The sequence below is a fragment of the Gallus gallus genome, chromosome 2, assembly GCF_016699485.2.
Source record: "Gallus gallus isolate bGalGal1 chromosome 2, bGalGal1.mat.broiler.GRCg7b, whole genome shotgun sequence".
Taxonomy (NCBI): Eukaryota; Metazoa; Chordata; class Aves; order Galliformes; family Phasianidae; genus Gallus; species Gallus gallus.
This window is the reverse complement of record NC_052533.1, coordinates 77,632,415-77,649,432: the sequence shown is the minus strand read 5'-3', so window position 1 is coordinate 77,649,432 and position 17,018 is coordinate 77,632,415. Positions and strand designations below refer to the sequence as shown.

The following is a 17,018-nucleotide window of genomic DNA, read 5'->3' as shown; positions in this document are numbered from 1 at the left end:
AGGCAATTTATTTTTGTATCAAACAGTAAGTGACTCTGAATGCCACCATTACACAATCTTCTAGTATGCGGAGTTGAATTATTGCCTTATACTACACAATGTGCAACTTGTACAGGAGCCTTTTTTTGCCTTAGAACTACTGAAGATTTCTCAAGATTTTGAGAAGAAAAGGAATTTCATACCCTGTATCTCAAACAAAATTCAAGAACAGTCATAAACTAACTGATCATTCACTGCTTAATTAAACAACTAAGTTCCTTATGTTGAAAAAAAAAACAACAAACAAACAACAAAAAAAACAACCAAAAACAAAAACCAGCTCATCCCTGCTCCCCCAAGGGCTAAGTATATAAAACAGAGGTGGCGCATCCATACATGAACTAGGTGCTTAGCTCAGCCATACTTGATGGTGGACATGGATACTTCTGGTAGAAAAATGAAGCAAGACTCCATGCAGATCATTTCTATACAAACCACAGAATCACAGAACATGTAAAGGTTGGCAGGCTCTGTGAAGGCTGTCTAGTCTGAATTCTCTATCCAGGCTGAGACTCCTCAGCAAAGTTAAGGTGCTATTTTCTCTTATTCAGATGGAATTTCCTGTATTTCAAGCTGTACTCATGACCACTTGTCCGGTCACTGGGCATCACAAAAAAGAGTCTGTCTTTACCCACATTACATTCTCCCATCAGATGTATGCTGATCAGATCCCTCTCAACCTCTTCTTCTCCAGTCCCAGCTCTCAGCCTTTCCTCTCTCCTCATAGGAGAGAGGTTCCAGGCCCTTAACCATCTTTGTTGCCCTTAGCTGGACTTTCTCCAATATGTCCATGCCTGTCCTGCACTGAGGAGCCCAGATCTGGACCCAGCACTCCAGGTGTGGCATCAGCAGTGCTGAGTAGAGGGAAATGATCCCTCAGTCTTCTGGTAACACTGCTCCTAATGCAGCCCAGGAGGCTGCTGCCCTTTTTTATTGCTGGCTATCATGGCTGGCTCATGGATTTCTTTAGACTTTTCTTGGCAATTGAAGGAATAGCAATTAAGTCACAAAAGTGATTGTACAATCATACTTATTAGGCCCTTATTGTACATCTGGACACTAACCTCAAGGCTGACTCCTAACCCTACCTGTACTCCAATCCCAAATTCTATTCCCTGATCTCAATAACACAAAGCTTAAATCCAAACCTGTGACAAAAATACAATAACGAGTAACTTGGTAACAGGAGAAAATCGTTGCCAAAAGACTTTGTAATTGTCAAAAAGTAAATCACACTTTTTTTTTTGGCATGATCTTGTTCTCATAAAGCTGAGCAGAAGCAGTGAGGTAAGCCTTCATCTATCAATGTCTCAAGAAAACATCAGTCTTCAGTGAGAAAATTGAAGAATTTTCTCCCACTAGCCATGGTGTTTCTGTGGCACAAGCCGGTTTTCAGTTTATTTGACTTATCAGAAACACCTAATAAAAAATCTTGGCAATGAATTATATTAGCTGAAGGACAGTGACAGATCTGATGCAATGCTCTCGCAAATGCCACTGATCTTCCCTTTATACTGTATTTAAATGGCATTATTTAAGTGTATCATTAAAATCAGTGGCTCATAAATATCACAGCCTTACTGTTCTAAAAAGTTCTACTCAGAAAAATGAAAGCTTTATGAAAAAAAAGTGAGAAAATTATAATTGACATAACATACGTCCATACCCATGGCAAAAATACTATCAGCATTTTAGTGAAAGAGAGTAAAAGCAATACCATGCACCTATACGTTCCTTTAAATATGAGCTCCGTATCAAATATAATCAGCAATAAAAAAAATATTTGCAGAAATACCATATGAAATTCATAGCAGTAAAACTGTGCTAAAAAGATTACCTTTTAAAATCATTAATATAAAACACATTCTTACCAATTACATTGGATATTTTTTTGCTTCCAGATTTACTGATGCGCATATTCATATCTTTGAAAACGCTTGAAATACATCCTCAGTACATATTTATTTCAAATATTAAAAGTAAACATGCCTGAGATTATCTTGGAACCTGGCCCACTTCTGAGCTATGAAATCTGCTTCTGAAAACAAACTGAAGTAGATAAATCTGTCATTTACGTTCAAGTTTTCTTTGTCCTGGAATTATCTTTTCTTTCAGAGATGGAGTCAAATAATGCTCTTCTTGTAATTCATGAAAGTATTTGGTTTAGATACTCAAACACATGAACAAATGTTTATATTACTATCAAGCAGAATTCGTGATTATGTCTAGAAACAAAATAATTGAGGTTGGAAAGGACACTTAGAGATTGTATAGTCCTGCTCAAACCCTCAAGTTATGCCAAGGGAGAATCAGGTTGGATGTTAGGATAAATTTCTTCTCCGAAAGAGTGGTAAGGCACTGGAACAGGCTGCCAGGGAGGTGGTGGAGTCACTATCCCTGGAGGCGTTCAAGAGGCATTTAGATGTTGTACTAAGCAACATGGTTTAGTAGGGAAATACTGGTGGAAGGGGGATGGCTGGACTGGATGATCTTGGAGGACTTTTCTGACCTTGGTGATTCCATGATTCTACGAGATTCCATAATACAATGTTTCAAGAGTTTCTTCTTCCTTTTAATATTTTTTTTTGGTAAACCACTGATATTTGCACCTTTAAAAATGTAAATGCAGCAGTAAAATACAGTATATTTGTGCCCTTTTTTAGGTAGGAGATAATATCCTGTAGCAGAAGGCCTCATAGAGGACAGCTTGTGGATTCACTTGCGTTAACATCAGTAAAGCTTACATGAGCAATTTCACATAACATTCTCATAAGACAACTAAAAGCAGTAATTGCTGCAAATGGGATGAAAAATGTTTGAATTCTACTACTCAGAATAGTTAACCGTTGTTGAAAAAGAATCACATATCAAATTAATTCTGTTAAAAACACATTAAATAAGCTCTGTAGACAATCTCTAACCCAGGTCTATATCTATCCAACACCACAGTTGATTGAATGGATGGTGAAAGAGACAAGGACAGGGCCTGGAAAAAATGCTTGAGGATAAGTTTAGAATTCATGTATCTTAATTCAGAAAGACTGAATTCATTAAAAGTCAATATAGAACATTATACACAGTTAGGAGATAATTATCTGCAGTAATACAGAAGAATAACCTATTGTCTAGTAAATCTGCAGGAAAGGATCAAGGAGCCTAAGGAGATCACAAGACAGACAGGCAAGAGTTTCAAGATGGGTTGCTGTGAAAAAAAAGACAGCTATACAGGAGTGTACGAACAGCTACTGTTGTCAGCACACACAGATAACATTTTCCCATACGCAAAGCCTATGGAGGAGCACCACAGCCAGTCTGAATGTGAATTTCTGGAAAGATATAGACAAAGATAATTAAGTACAAAGGAGAGCAAGGAGAATGGCTAGGAACAGACTAAATTAACTGCTGGTATCTTAGCTTCAGTAGTATATTCAGCTAATCTAACTATACCACTTCAAACTGGAAAAGAGGTATTTTAAGTTGCATCATTTTTACTTAATCTGTATGAATGAATGACACAATGACAGAATATGGAAGAGAAGGCTTCCACTGGAGGCTGCAGATAATCAAGAGAAGACAGAAAAAACAGAGTCCCCAAATTCACGGCCCCATCGTGTGCTCAGGGTGTCTCCAAATGGCCTACTTTCAAAATCTGAACAAAGAAGATCATGCATTGTGTCCAAAATAAAACGATTTAAAATAAATGGTTCAGCTGTACTTTTTTGTAGTTTCTGAATTTACACTTGCAAGCTTCCCTTTCTAGCCTTTAAACATACTTCCTAGACGTAGTCTCTTATCTCCAGTAGATGGAGTCCTGAGAAGAAACCAAAATAAGCAGACATTCCTAGGTAGCAGATGAGCAGAAAGAGAATCAGTAGAAAAGACATGAAATAACACATGGCCACAGGATCAAGGGAGAAAGAAGAATTTGGGTTAGAGCAGAAATAAGGAGCAGAACGTAGGGACTGACATGAAGACATTAGATGGTGAGGGCAGGCTGGGAGAGTTCAAAGAGAAAATTGAACAGTTATATGGAAGCCAAGTGAATGAGTGCAATACATTAGTTGGAATATAATACAATCTGATCTTGGAAAAGGAATAAACCATTTAACTTACAGGCATTTGGAAGACAGGAAAACAAGAAGTCCAACAGGAAAAGAAAGAGAAATGAGAGACATGGCAGATTCAGCAATCTGAGTCAGCTGATCCAGGTCTTGGAATCTCAGTTATCCCTCCATTTTCAAACCCTGCAGTTCATTTGATCCCTATCCTTCTTTCTGTGCCCTCTGTGTTATCGTAGAATATCCTGAGTTGGAAGGGACTCATAAGGATCATTGAGTCCAACCCCTGGCTTCACACAGAACCATCCAAAAATCACACCCTGAGTCAGAATGTTGCCCAGATGCATCTTGAACTTTGGCAAGCTCAGTGCTGTGACCACTGCCCTGGGAAGCCTGTTCCAGTGCCCAACCACCCTTTGGTTGGAACCTTTTCCTGATATCCAACCTGTGTTGCCTGCTCCTTCAGAATCAGGAGAAGCATACATCTTACCTCCTTCCCCTACTCTTCATTATCCAGGGAACGTTCTTTTCTTTTTGCTCACGGCCTTCAGGTGACTGGGCCATCCTGGCTTCTAGGGCATTTACTGCCCTTGATGGATGTAGTGAGTGCCTGCTGTGACTCACCTATCCTGCAAGAGTTACACATGCATGGAAAGGGCAATAGTTAAAGCACTAGCCTTTGCAGTATGATTGGTGTGTGAACAGCTCCCCTTGGATGCCTTGCTGTGGGCTCCCTCTACAATCTAATCTAGGCTATGTCCCAGACTGGTACTAATAAACACTCCACATTGCTTGTGTAGTCATAGTTTACAGATTAGTACAGCTCCATCTGCAAGTACTCTGTCAATCTGTAGCAATGACTTGCATTTTAGGATGCCTTTTAGCTGATGCTCTCTAAGCACTTTCTGTACATTAACTGTCCCTGACAATGACAAAAATGTGTGATTATTCATTTGCAATCAGGGAAACAAAAGTAACTGGCCAGTGACCATCTCAAGAAGCAATCTAAGACTTAATGGTTCTCCTGCTCAGAAATAGCTGAACAAACACAGAACAAATTAATTCCTCCAATTAACAGATATGATTTTCTAGTGTTTACCTTCAAAACCATTTAATTATCTTAGTTTGTTTACTTCAGTGGCAACTCTTGAACAAATCTCTAGCCACAGGGCTTCTAATGGCAGTCTTATTAATACTGTCAGGGTAATAGCTATTTATTCTAAAATGTACTTTAAAACATCAATAAGAGTGAATAAAGAGACAACATTTCATTTCTGTAACAATGTGGAAAGGGTTACAACTAAGCTAATCTCTGACACTTGATCAATTTTTGCCTTGTTTGAAGCTTTAACTAAAGGTGTAGTTTTTTTTTTTTTTTCCCCTCTTTTTCATAACTTTGCCTCAGCTTTGAAGTTTCTGTAAGCTCAGGGCAGCTTATCAGAAAAGTCCCTGAGAATGAAAGATGCTTAAATAGGGCTCCAACTGAATGAGATGAATTTCAGTCTTCCTACAAAGAGGCTGAGCTTTTCAGTATGAGGCACATACTTATTCAATCCCAAAGCAGAAGAATGGATTTAACTGCATTGGATAATGCACAAAAATCCATCCTTAGAACCCTTGTATCAAAGGCTCTGCTGACGATGTACTCCCTATCTCAGATTGTTAGTGGCTCACAAGAGAGGAGACATGCCCTTTTCTTTGGGGCTTGATTTAGACGTTGCAGTACAGTGCTGTACAACAGAGGATAACACCTTTAACTCCTGAAGATTTAATACCTACGTATGGAAAATATACATGCAGTCTTGCCAACCTATCTGATATCTTTGTATTCCAAAGCAGTCTCTTTTTCTTTGGCTGAGGAATGCTGTTTATCTGTTTTCGTAAAAACATGAAGGAATTACCAAAGCATTATTTTCCCACTAATATAATGGTTTACACTGGTGCAGTAATACTGTGGTAGGATTCATAGTGTTTGGCTTCTAACAAAATATAGAAATCTGCAGGGTGTGGGCAGACATCCAGCACGCAAGTATGAAAAAGGATCAGATTATGACCCCATTTTGAGCCTCACAAGCAGTACTGGGCCAAGTCAAGAGTTCTCCACCTCTCCTGTCAGCTGCTCGTGTGAATTTTTTTGACTTCATTCTGTTTCAGAAGAGTTTGTCTATAAAAGAAAAGTAATTTTTTGCTCACTCAGCTCATTCTAATCAATGAGTCAGGTAATGCTGATTCACGTAAGTAACTTGAGTATAGACATGACGTGTTAGTAAGAGGCTGGAGGGAGGCTAAGAGCAGGGTATCCTCTGCCATGGACTGCTTCAGGGAGAGCAACCATGTCTCAAATGAGAGAACTGTAATTTCCTAAACATGCTAACTCAAATCAACTGCGAACCTGTAATTTTAGAATGATAACAGAAATTTCATTATTAAAAATGAATTCTTCCATAAGAGTTTAGTATGAATTTATTTCTATTAGATAGTAGAAGATACTCTTAGCGAGGAAAGCACAATATTTTCAAAGGAATAAAATGATTTATGTTGCACCCAACTCCACTTTTTCAAAACTGACTAGGAGTCCCTTTAAAATAGACTGCTTAGAGCCTATGTCATGACTGAAAATAGATATTGAGTTCTTAATTCACCACCAAGCACTTAAAATCCACACAGATGTTATTAACACAGTGATAACAAGTTGTACTTTCCACTTTCCCTGCTCTCACACTTAACTCACTGATTTACAGTAGACCTTTACACTGTTATGATAAATTGCAGCATTCAGGCCTACTCAATCCTCATTAATAACGCTAGTTTGTTACTGTGCATTGAATCCTGTTTCTCATGAATGATGGAAAAATTCCTTTTAGTTTCTATGAGAAGATTAAGCTGACAGTTACAAGACTTTATTGTTGTTGCAATTATGTGCCGTAATACGTTTTTTAAATGAACAGAATACCTTTCTATATGCATGTGTACTCCCCAACACATTGTCCCTTCCTCTTTAGTGTAGGTAAATCTACATATAAACACATATGAACATGTATATGAATGAATACATACAGGATATAAATAACAAGTTAAAGATATTCTATATCAATTTAATATGGGGATATTTTTGCAGATGATATACAGTGCTGAAGAAAATTAAAATAAAGGAGAGAAGAGAAAGAAAATGCCTTTGGACATAAGTGTGATCACACTGCTTTATAACCACCAATTTTTTGCACCTATCTGCAACAATTTAAAATTCATGTTGTTGCTGCAGAACTTAATTACATATGAGATCAAGTCAGAGTCTATGCGTGATTACTAAGAATAATTTAATATCAGGCACTATTGAACACTAGGGAAACTACTTTTATTTCTATTGATTTTAAAATAACCAATTCCAGAGTTAAAGACATTCCACCATATTTCCTTTTTAAAACCAGTAAGTACTGTCCTTCACTAAAACCTCAAGATTGTGAACTATTACTGTAGTTCCATGTCATATAAAGGAAGCCAACACCTGTGTCTAAGTGCATTTAATGACAACAATCCTTTTATGGCCTTGATTGCACAATAGGAATAAGATGATCTGACACTGGTTCTCATATACTGTAATTAACACGTCAGCCTACTCACTATAGCATCCTTACAGCCAAAGTGGTGACACTTTAACTAGATAAGTGGATGATTTCGTGGGTGGAAAACTGGTTTAACTACTGGGTTCAAGAGGCAGTGACCAGAAATGCAAAATGCAATTGGCAGGTGGTTATTGGTAGTGTCCTACAGGCGTTGGTAACAGGGGAAATACTGTTGAACATCCTCATTAACAACCTGACTGATAGAATAGAAAGCATTCTCAGAACGACTGTGGACAACATATTTGGAGGACCAGACAATATACTGGAGTAGTCTTAACACTGGAGGCAAGGGCTGCTACACAGATGAACTACTGCACAGGTATCTCAACAAAGCCAAATGTAAAGCCCTGTACTTGGGCTGAAATAATCACATGGAACAGTACTGGTTGGAGAACAACTAGTCAAAAAGCAGATTTTCAAAAGAAACCCAGAATGTAGGGCTGCCAGTGGACATGTTGAACATGAGTCCATGATATGCCCTGGCAGCAAAGACTGACCACATGCCAGGCTGTGTCAGGTGGAATCTAGCCACAACTATGATTTCTCTATCTAGATTATGCTTACACATTCAGTTTTGGTCTCCTTCGTTAGGAAAAGCAGTACCACACTGAAGCAAATCCAGTGGAACACCACAAAGACAGCCAGGGGCTGGAACACATGACATACAAGAACTGCATTTGCTGGAATTTAAGATTAAGGAGATATCTTATTGTTGTCTGGAAATACTTAATGGGATAGTGCAGAGAAGATGGAATCAAACTTGGAGGTTTACAATTCTTTCAACCAATATAATGACAGTACTTGATAATACTTTCCTTAATTTCATGAAATATAACTGAGAGCAGAATTTGCTTACACAAATAATTTAATTTGGTATACACACAAATTTCTTAATGTATTTAACTCACACTGTTAGCACTTACTTAGCAGGTAAGGCTGCCTTTAAAGACAAGTACATTTTGGATTTCACTGATGACGACTTCCTTACACACTCACCAGGGTTTATTAAAAAAAAAAAAACAGCAACAAAGTAGATTTTATTTCCAATTCTCTCTACAGAGCAGAGCTCGGCATTCCACTGAAAATACTCAAGATGGTCTCTTTGGAGATAGTACTGGCTCAAAGCCTTCAATCTGCAGTATTGGAGGAAATATATCCATAATATTCAATTATTTGGTTTCTTTAACAACAACAACAACAACAAGCTGCCAATCTTAAGCTTTAACAAAGCGTTGTATTCTTCTGTCTTATCCTGATCTTTCAATTTCAACTACACATATTACATTTCTACACAAAAAGCATGGGTTTAAACAGTAATGCATACAAATGCTTTCTTAGATCAATTTCTTTAGTTTGATCTATTACTATTAAGTATTGAACATCACATACATAAAAACTTGTTAACTCTAGGAGGTAATCAGTGCATCTTTTTCATGTCTGCACAATCTCTTGCATACTGGAGCCACAACTTTTAAGACCTGCATTCAGAATTTAATCTTAAGTAATACTGAATGTGAATAGAGACTTACAAAACCTACAATATGTCTTAATGAAAGTTGCAACTATCATCTAGATAAGCTGCCATGTTGCAACACTACAGATAACTCTCTTGAGACTTTGGCATTTAAAATATAAATGCAGGCATTTTCTAGGTGTTTTCTTAGAGTTTATTCTACTGCAATGAAAAGCTAGCCTGCGGCTGGGTCATAGTACTGTTAAACACCTTGATCTTATTATATGGAGAAGAAACACTGTACATTTATTTAACCACAGCTTTACAATGAATACTCCATCTCCGGAAGTAGTGTTCTCTGCTACAATAGATTTGAGACTGTATTCAGTTATTTCTGATGCTTTGAGTGGCAATAGAAAAATGCAGTGCTTTCTCACTAATTGCTCTTGCAAAGTCTAGTAAGCTAACTGAAGGGCAGCAAGACAGCTTAACAAAAGAACTCTAAGATTCTACTCACTAATCTCCAGTCTCCAAAAAGATAACCACCAAGTCTCTGGCTACCTATCCAGGCTCTCACCACAGGACTAGCTCCAGTCTAAGATCCAAGACTTCAGGTGACAAAGGTCACAAGGGTGAATGCCTAAGCAGGGCCATTTACTTGTTTACACCAGGAGCCTACCTGACTAGCTTAACTGCCAAAGTTTTAGATGGAGAGTAGAGAGAAATCCCTCAAAATTCATACTGACTCAGCTGTAAAGACTTGATCTTGAATTTGACCTTAAAAATGAGAATTCAGTTACCAACCCTGTTTTTCTTCCTGAATATCTTTACTTGATAATGTTATTTAATTAGAACTGAATGAGGGAAGAAACTTTTCCTAACCTCTGTAACTAACAGATCTGATTGTCAGAAATACAGCTGAGATAAACCAGAGCAAAAGGTAATGCACAAGTGGCTGAAGGTACCTGAAAAGTCAAAATAGATTTGAAACAAAGCTTTTTATAGTGTAATTGAAAAAGTATTCAGCATTTAAACTTCTATCAGTTTAAATTCTCAGCTAAGCTATATATACAACATTAGAAACCAGGGAGTCTGGACTTTGTACATATTTACCATCTTAACTAATATCTTCCTCTACACTGATACAAAGTAAAGAGAATGAGCTATTAATACATGACCATATATTCCATTTCCTAAATCAACTTCTTGATGACAACCTCTTCTAATTCAGGTATTTATTTATTCTAATATATGTTTTGCACAACTCACCTACTGAACACAGAAACTGAAGGCGCAATACAATTGATACAAATTAAACAAATTGCAGCATATATTCTTTCTTCAAATTCTTCTGAACAAATGCCTATGATTTGAGATTAATGCCTTCTGACATTTTACGCATTGTGAATTTCTGTCAATTTAACAATTCAGTAACTAAACTACATCATAAGATTATTAAGAATTCAATAAAAAAGCAGTGCTTCTCAGATCCTTGCAGATTTGCTTGTGACAAATTCAGAAGTGCTCACATTTAAAAAGGAGAGAAATCAGTGTTTAGATGCTCTAAGTAGGATGAAAATTGCATACTTGATTTAATCATCTCCCAATCCATCACTGTGTTCCCCAATAACGTACATCACTATTACTTAGATTTTCTTACAGCTTTTGTTCTTGTAGTTAAAAAAAACCAAAAACATCTGCACTTGGATTTATTAGAGATACTGAAACAAAGTTATGGTATTAAAATGTGGCCATTTTTTACAATAGGAGAAACCCATGTCACTATTTATGCTCCAGAACATACTGCCATTAGAATGCAAACAGTTGTTTTTGACATGTTTTCTACCTACCTGCTGAAAGCAAAACTTTCCAAATGTGAACCAATATCACAGTTTGAAATAACAAATCTGACCCTGCTTTGAGAACAAAGCTGAGCAAGATGACCTCCTGAGGTTCCTTCTAACCTGAATTACTCCGTGAGTCCAACAATTCATTAGAGCTGTGAATACCTGATGGATATTCCAATCAAACTCTCTCAAGTTTAGCAATAAAACTTTGAAACAAACACCAGCCACTTCAAACACTCAAGTACATATATGTTGCCCATGAGATACTAAGACATACATTCAGTGTCAATTTATGCATTCCCTAACTCACTCTCTCTCTCTCTCTCTCTCTCAACAGTGGCTGGGCAGTAATACAGGGCGAGATCCACTTTATCATGTTAGATAAATCACTTTCTGGGTGTTTCTCTCTCTGTCACCTATAAGGGAGTCTAATATTTAGACACCTAGCAAGATTAAGCAGGCTATAACACAAGCTAGGCAACAATTTAATGGATATGCTATCTCAAAACTATGTTACCAGCAGATGAGTAGTGAATTGAGAATGATTCATTACTCACACCTTAAAGCAGGAACAGTTATTCAAAAATACCCCCCCCCCCCCCCCCCTTCACAGACCTTGTTTCAGGGTTTGATTCAAAACCTTGTGAAAATCTGAAATTTTACTTTTACTTCACTTATTTGAATCATACTTTTGCAGCAATAACCACAAAAAAGATGTCTTAAGTGTCGCAGCACTTTAATTTGTCCCCTCTTTGCCTTGTACCTAGAGCCCTGAACAGACACATGGCTTCTCTACATATTGTAAGCAAAGAGTTACATAAGGATGCATCTTATGCATGTGTCAGTAGGTCAACAAAAATCATTAGCCCTCCTATTTTTTCAAGGATGGGTGCCAAAAATACCTCCAGTCTCCAAAAGCATATTTTGTTTAATGACAATAATACATCCCAAGTGGCTACAGAAAATGAGCAAGTGGTGCTATTGAAATAGTGCTGCAGTGTTTCTGTCAACCAATAATGGTTCAGAATAACATTAGAAACCACTGTCAGGATAAGAGCAAAGTGACAGAAAGACCTGAAGCACAACACTTTATTGACAGCGCTCTACAAGCAATATCAGCTGACAACTGTTTCCAAGGCCCAGCTCTACATCCCTCAGCTGTAGCACCACCAGGAGAGAGACAACATTGATAAATCTTCCCATGGGCATTATTTGGGGAAACAACAGAGAGGGGGTTCTATTTTGTAAAGACAAAGGTCCTGAAAAGCAAGCAGAAAATGAATATGACTTGAGTGTGACCAGGAACACAATTGGGCAGTAGGTCCAAGGATGGAAAATCAAGTGCTGGATTACCAAGTATCAATACAAAATAGGCCAAGCTTACTATGTCTTTGTCTTAGTGGGGTTTAATTTTGGTGAGGAGAAAGATGAATTTGCCCACTACCTCAGCCTCCAACTAGACCACACACGGCACAATAAAGGTCACGTGAAGGACAAGGAGCATACCCTAAATGAAACCTAGGAAGAACTTGCTGAAGAAAGTGTTACATGGTGATGGCTCAGAAAAACTTGAAGAGAGGCCTGGCACCAAACTTTAATCAATGTAAACACACTTGGTAGATCTGTGATAAAACCAGAATAGACTGGCAAATTTGACAATGTCTAGAAATAAATTTCTGGTCATCTCAAAATGAGTGTCTTTTTGTTTGCTTTGTAGTTTGGTACAGGTAAATCTGGATTTTAGCAAGCTTTCTGCTATATTTGCCAGATGCTACAACACTGATTCATGGGCTGCTTGGTAACAGCAGCAAAGAAATACCTAATTCTGCGGCACATTTCAGTAAAAATTAGTCAGCTGGGAATGGGAGAACAGCATCACTGAAAAGGAAGCTGTAAAATGAACCTCCAAGATGCCTTTAAAAAAATGCAGTTCTACTTACGCAATCTTTACAGTGTATACACAGATGGGCAATTCACCTTTAAGAAAAATTATCTGAAGGGGAAAAGGCCAATCTGTGAGACAGAGTTTGTCATTGCAAGAATATGACAAACTGAAACTTCAAAGAGGCAAGATAAACAGGATGCTGACTGTACTTAGAAAGATACTCATGTAATGAACATCAACAAGCCCCTTTTGAGACCTCAGAAGATCTCTCAGAACACGTTGAATTTTAATATTCACAAAAATAAACTGTCTACGACAAGTTGGAATCCTTCACAACTGCAGATGTTCATTATTTATGAAAATGAGAACCATGATGTGACCTACTAGCTATAAAAAATTCACAAACAGGAGAGATAATGACCATTATTACTGTTTCTTCAAAGTTCAATGACAAAAAACAAAGAAATGAACATATAAAGATCACAGCTGAAATGGTTCAGGAATTGCGGTCAAACCTTCTGTATCATATTGGCATGTCTGTACCTCGCTTTTGAGTTATAAACTACAACTTCCCAGACAGAATCATCCCACGAATAATTTAAATTTAAGCAGCACTGCTCATTACCAGCTGACAAATAAATCTATTGTCAACAGAATCTTTCCACCTTTTCAAAATTCATCTTTGTTTATATCACACGTTCTCTGATAATTACATAAAACATTAAAATTTAGAGGCTATGCAATCTTATCCATAATTTGATGAGCATTTTATATGGCATATCACAATAAAAGACAGCTCTATTTTTACATGCTTAGCTTTACATTCCTAATAACATTTGCATAGCTGAGAAAGAAGTGAAACTTTCAATTAAAAGGACTAAGACGCTGAATGGCAGAGACTATGACATGCTGAAGACTGAAAGTGGAGGTTGGATCATGAGATAAAATGGAAAGATAACCAGTTATCCATCCAGACCAGATGGCCAGATACACTTGCTTCAGGAGCAATTTCTACTTCAAAATTTCTAGAACATAATGGGAAAAAAAACCCACTAAGAACACACATGCAGCATCCTAAAGCAACTTCCTAATGACTGAACACAATACAGCAAACACGAATTTCATGTCAATTTTGCCAACTATAACATGAGAAAAAGCTGAATGATCAGGTTGGTCTTGCATGCAAAGCATCAACTTGAGTTCAGTTCCTGGGTAACCCCAGCAGGTTTACACTATTCACCAATCTCTATTGTTTGCTTTACAACATTTTGTCAGTGAAGTTCTCACTATTTTGTACAAGAAGCGAGGAGAGTGACTGCTTTGCTTTAACAAGCTACAGAGTACTGCTCTAATGAAGCACTGAATACAAATAATAAAGCATTATGATCAAAGTATTTATCTGTGGAATTCTGTAATTAAAAGCAAAGTATTACAGTATGCAATTATGATAAGTTAACTAGCTAGCACAAAGAACAGTGCATACTTAAGGTACAGAGGAAGTAGAAATAATTTTTGTCATGACTGTTAAACTAATTCAAAACCAAGAAAGCAAATATTTTTTGAAAGATACAACAAAGTTTCAGTGATTCACAGCATTTTTATGAATTATAGCTAAAAAAAAGCAAAACAAATTAAAAACCCACCATAAAACAAAGAAATACAATAGAAAGCCTAAAAAGTTTGGTTACCATACCATCAAAATTCAGAAAGAGCAATGATTTATGTAACACTGTTTTCTTCCTTATCTGCACATATTTGAAAATTATCTCCAAGCTCTGCTGCTGGACCTACTAATATGTCCAGTAAATTCCTGAGACGATCTTTTAAGTCTATGATTTGACACTTCATAATCTCCAATATCACTTTCAATAGAGAATCTGAGGATCAGAGGTGGCTGCTTTGTCATATCCTTGATCTGGAAGACGCAAGTGCTACTGCCAGCCTATGAACAAAGCACTAAAGTAGAACAAAGCCATCACTCTTCTGAAGATTATAGTATGACAAATCATAAAATGCTGCATGATGTTTAATTAATTTAACAGCTTCTTGCAACATAGCATTAAGCCATCACATAAAACGTGAATGTAAAGCACGAGAGAAAGAATTAAAGAAATTACGTTAGAGATGTGAGAATAATTGCTTTCATTGTGCTTATTCTGCTGTAAGCAAGAAGAAAAAACAATAGAAAACAGAGATAGTTGGGAAAGAACATACCTATTAACTCCTTATTTCTGACATCTAAGGCCATGTTTCGTAAAGCTGTAGCAACTGCACATACCACCCGGTCATTGTCTATTCGAAGCAGTTCTACCAGGATTGGCAGTCCTTTTTCTTTGCGGACAGCAGCACGGATATACACTGACCACTGTAAAGACACATGAAAGAGTATGGTGAAGAAAGTGAGAAATCTACTAAGGACAGTAAGGCATCTGAGGTTACAGAGCAAGGACTAACAGAAGCATGTAAACTCAAAAGAGAGGAAATAATTGCATTTATGATGCTAAGCAACCACTTGATTTGGAAATCAGCACTAATTTTTTATGGTTTCAGGGAAATTAACTGATGAATTGACTTGAATCCAAGCACACCTGGCTACATTTTACAGCTTGTCTTCAGACCACTTGCTTCACATCAACATTTGCTACACAACATTCAACATTTGTTCACTGCTAAAACCACAAAAATTATATTATAAATATATTCTTCAACATATGTTCAAGAAGTCTGAGAATTTCTTTATTACTGTAAAATCAAATACTATAGAAACATGATAATGTTTTAAAATTTCTCTTGCAATTGCTAACTTGCTCAGAAAGAAAAATAAGTCTATTATGCCTCTGATTTTGGCACCTGTAGTGGTCCCAAGCAGGAGCCAGAAATCCACATACCAGCTGACTCAAGCAGGAGAGGGTCTGTGCAATGCACATACTGCTTCTCTACTAATTGTAGCAGAAGCCTGTAGGTATCTCCTACTTAGCACCTGGATGACAATATCAGCATGTCCATGTCTTTATCCTAAATTGAAGCAGCATGTTCTTCCATGAATATTCTTTTTTGTTTAACAGCAGAAGTGATGAACAGAGTTCTTATTTCCAAGAAATTTCCCTAAGAGCTCTAAATACTATGTCAGTGAAACTCTTCATGGACAGTATCTACACAGCGTGTGCCCTGACCAGGAGTGGCATTCATAGCTGTACAACTTGGATTTCCAAGCATCTGAAGCTATGAAAGGTTAACTATACTGTCCTCTTCTTCATTCTGCTGTTAGCACTAGATGTTAAAAAAATGCAAACAAGAAAAAAAAATTGTGGTTTTAAAAACAATGGTTATTGCTAAATTTGAGATGTTTGAACACTTGCAGGATGCGCAGATCAGTTTAGCACAGCACACTTTGAAATGAGCCACCTACCAGCCATACACTCCTTCCAACACTTTGAACATTCCTCTTGAATTTTCATAAAGACAAAAATCTTGCTCCTTTTACTGATACTTAGGAGTTCACTGAAGCTGAGCTTCTGTCTCCCTTCAGTGCTATGACATGGATGCTTATTGTACCCTCATAGTAGGGAGGTGAAGGCAAAGTTCTGGAACCCCAGAACCTCAAACTTTGAAATACTTCAAATATTTTTAGAAACTAAGATAAGCCTTCACATTTTCAGATCACAGTTCCCTTGTCTTTTGACAAAACTTTCTTAACAAACAGTTATATCACACCTTAAAGAAAAGTCAGATCATAATAGTGATCTTTCAGAAACTAAAAACAAAAACAAATTCCATGGCATAAAGCATTAGAAAAAGGAAAGCACACATTGCTATCACGCATGTGGCCTCTACTTAGTGCAGCTGAGGTGCTCACTTTAGAAAGCAAGCATCTGTTTATACTATTATAGACAGGTGCCCTGAGCAGCAAAAGGTCAGAACACAATTTACAATAACACCAATAGAAACAGACAGGCAAAGGCTGCAATCTTGCAATATCTGGAGTACAAATTCACTTTAGGTTATATGACTCAAGGGAAATTGGGAAAAAGGAAGAGAAACCAGCATTCAGAGAGTATTATTTTATCATTTCTCCTCTGTAGTAAAGATGTACAGCAAAAACAAGCTGGCTGG

At 37.2% G+C, this 17,018-nt stretch overlaps 1 protein-coding gene across 9 annotated transcripts in view; it reads right to left on the bottom strand.

Annotated features, from left to right (window-relative positions):
• The window catches only part of CTNND2 (catenin delta 2), a 623,362-nt gene that overhangs the window by 52,628 nt on the left and 553,716 nt on the right, over nt 1-17,018 (bottom strand). For all 9 annotated transcript variants that reach the window (XR_001465252.4, XM_040695591.2, XM_015282257.4 and 6 more), the window contains one exon: nt 15,120-15,270. Coding sequence is in view for 8 of the 9 variants with exons in the window: in XM_040695591.2 (XP_040551525.1) it covers nt 15,120-15,270 (151 nt within the window). In the remaining variant the exon portion in view is untranslated. The remainder of the gene's footprint in view (nt 1-15,119; nt 15,271-17,018) is intronic.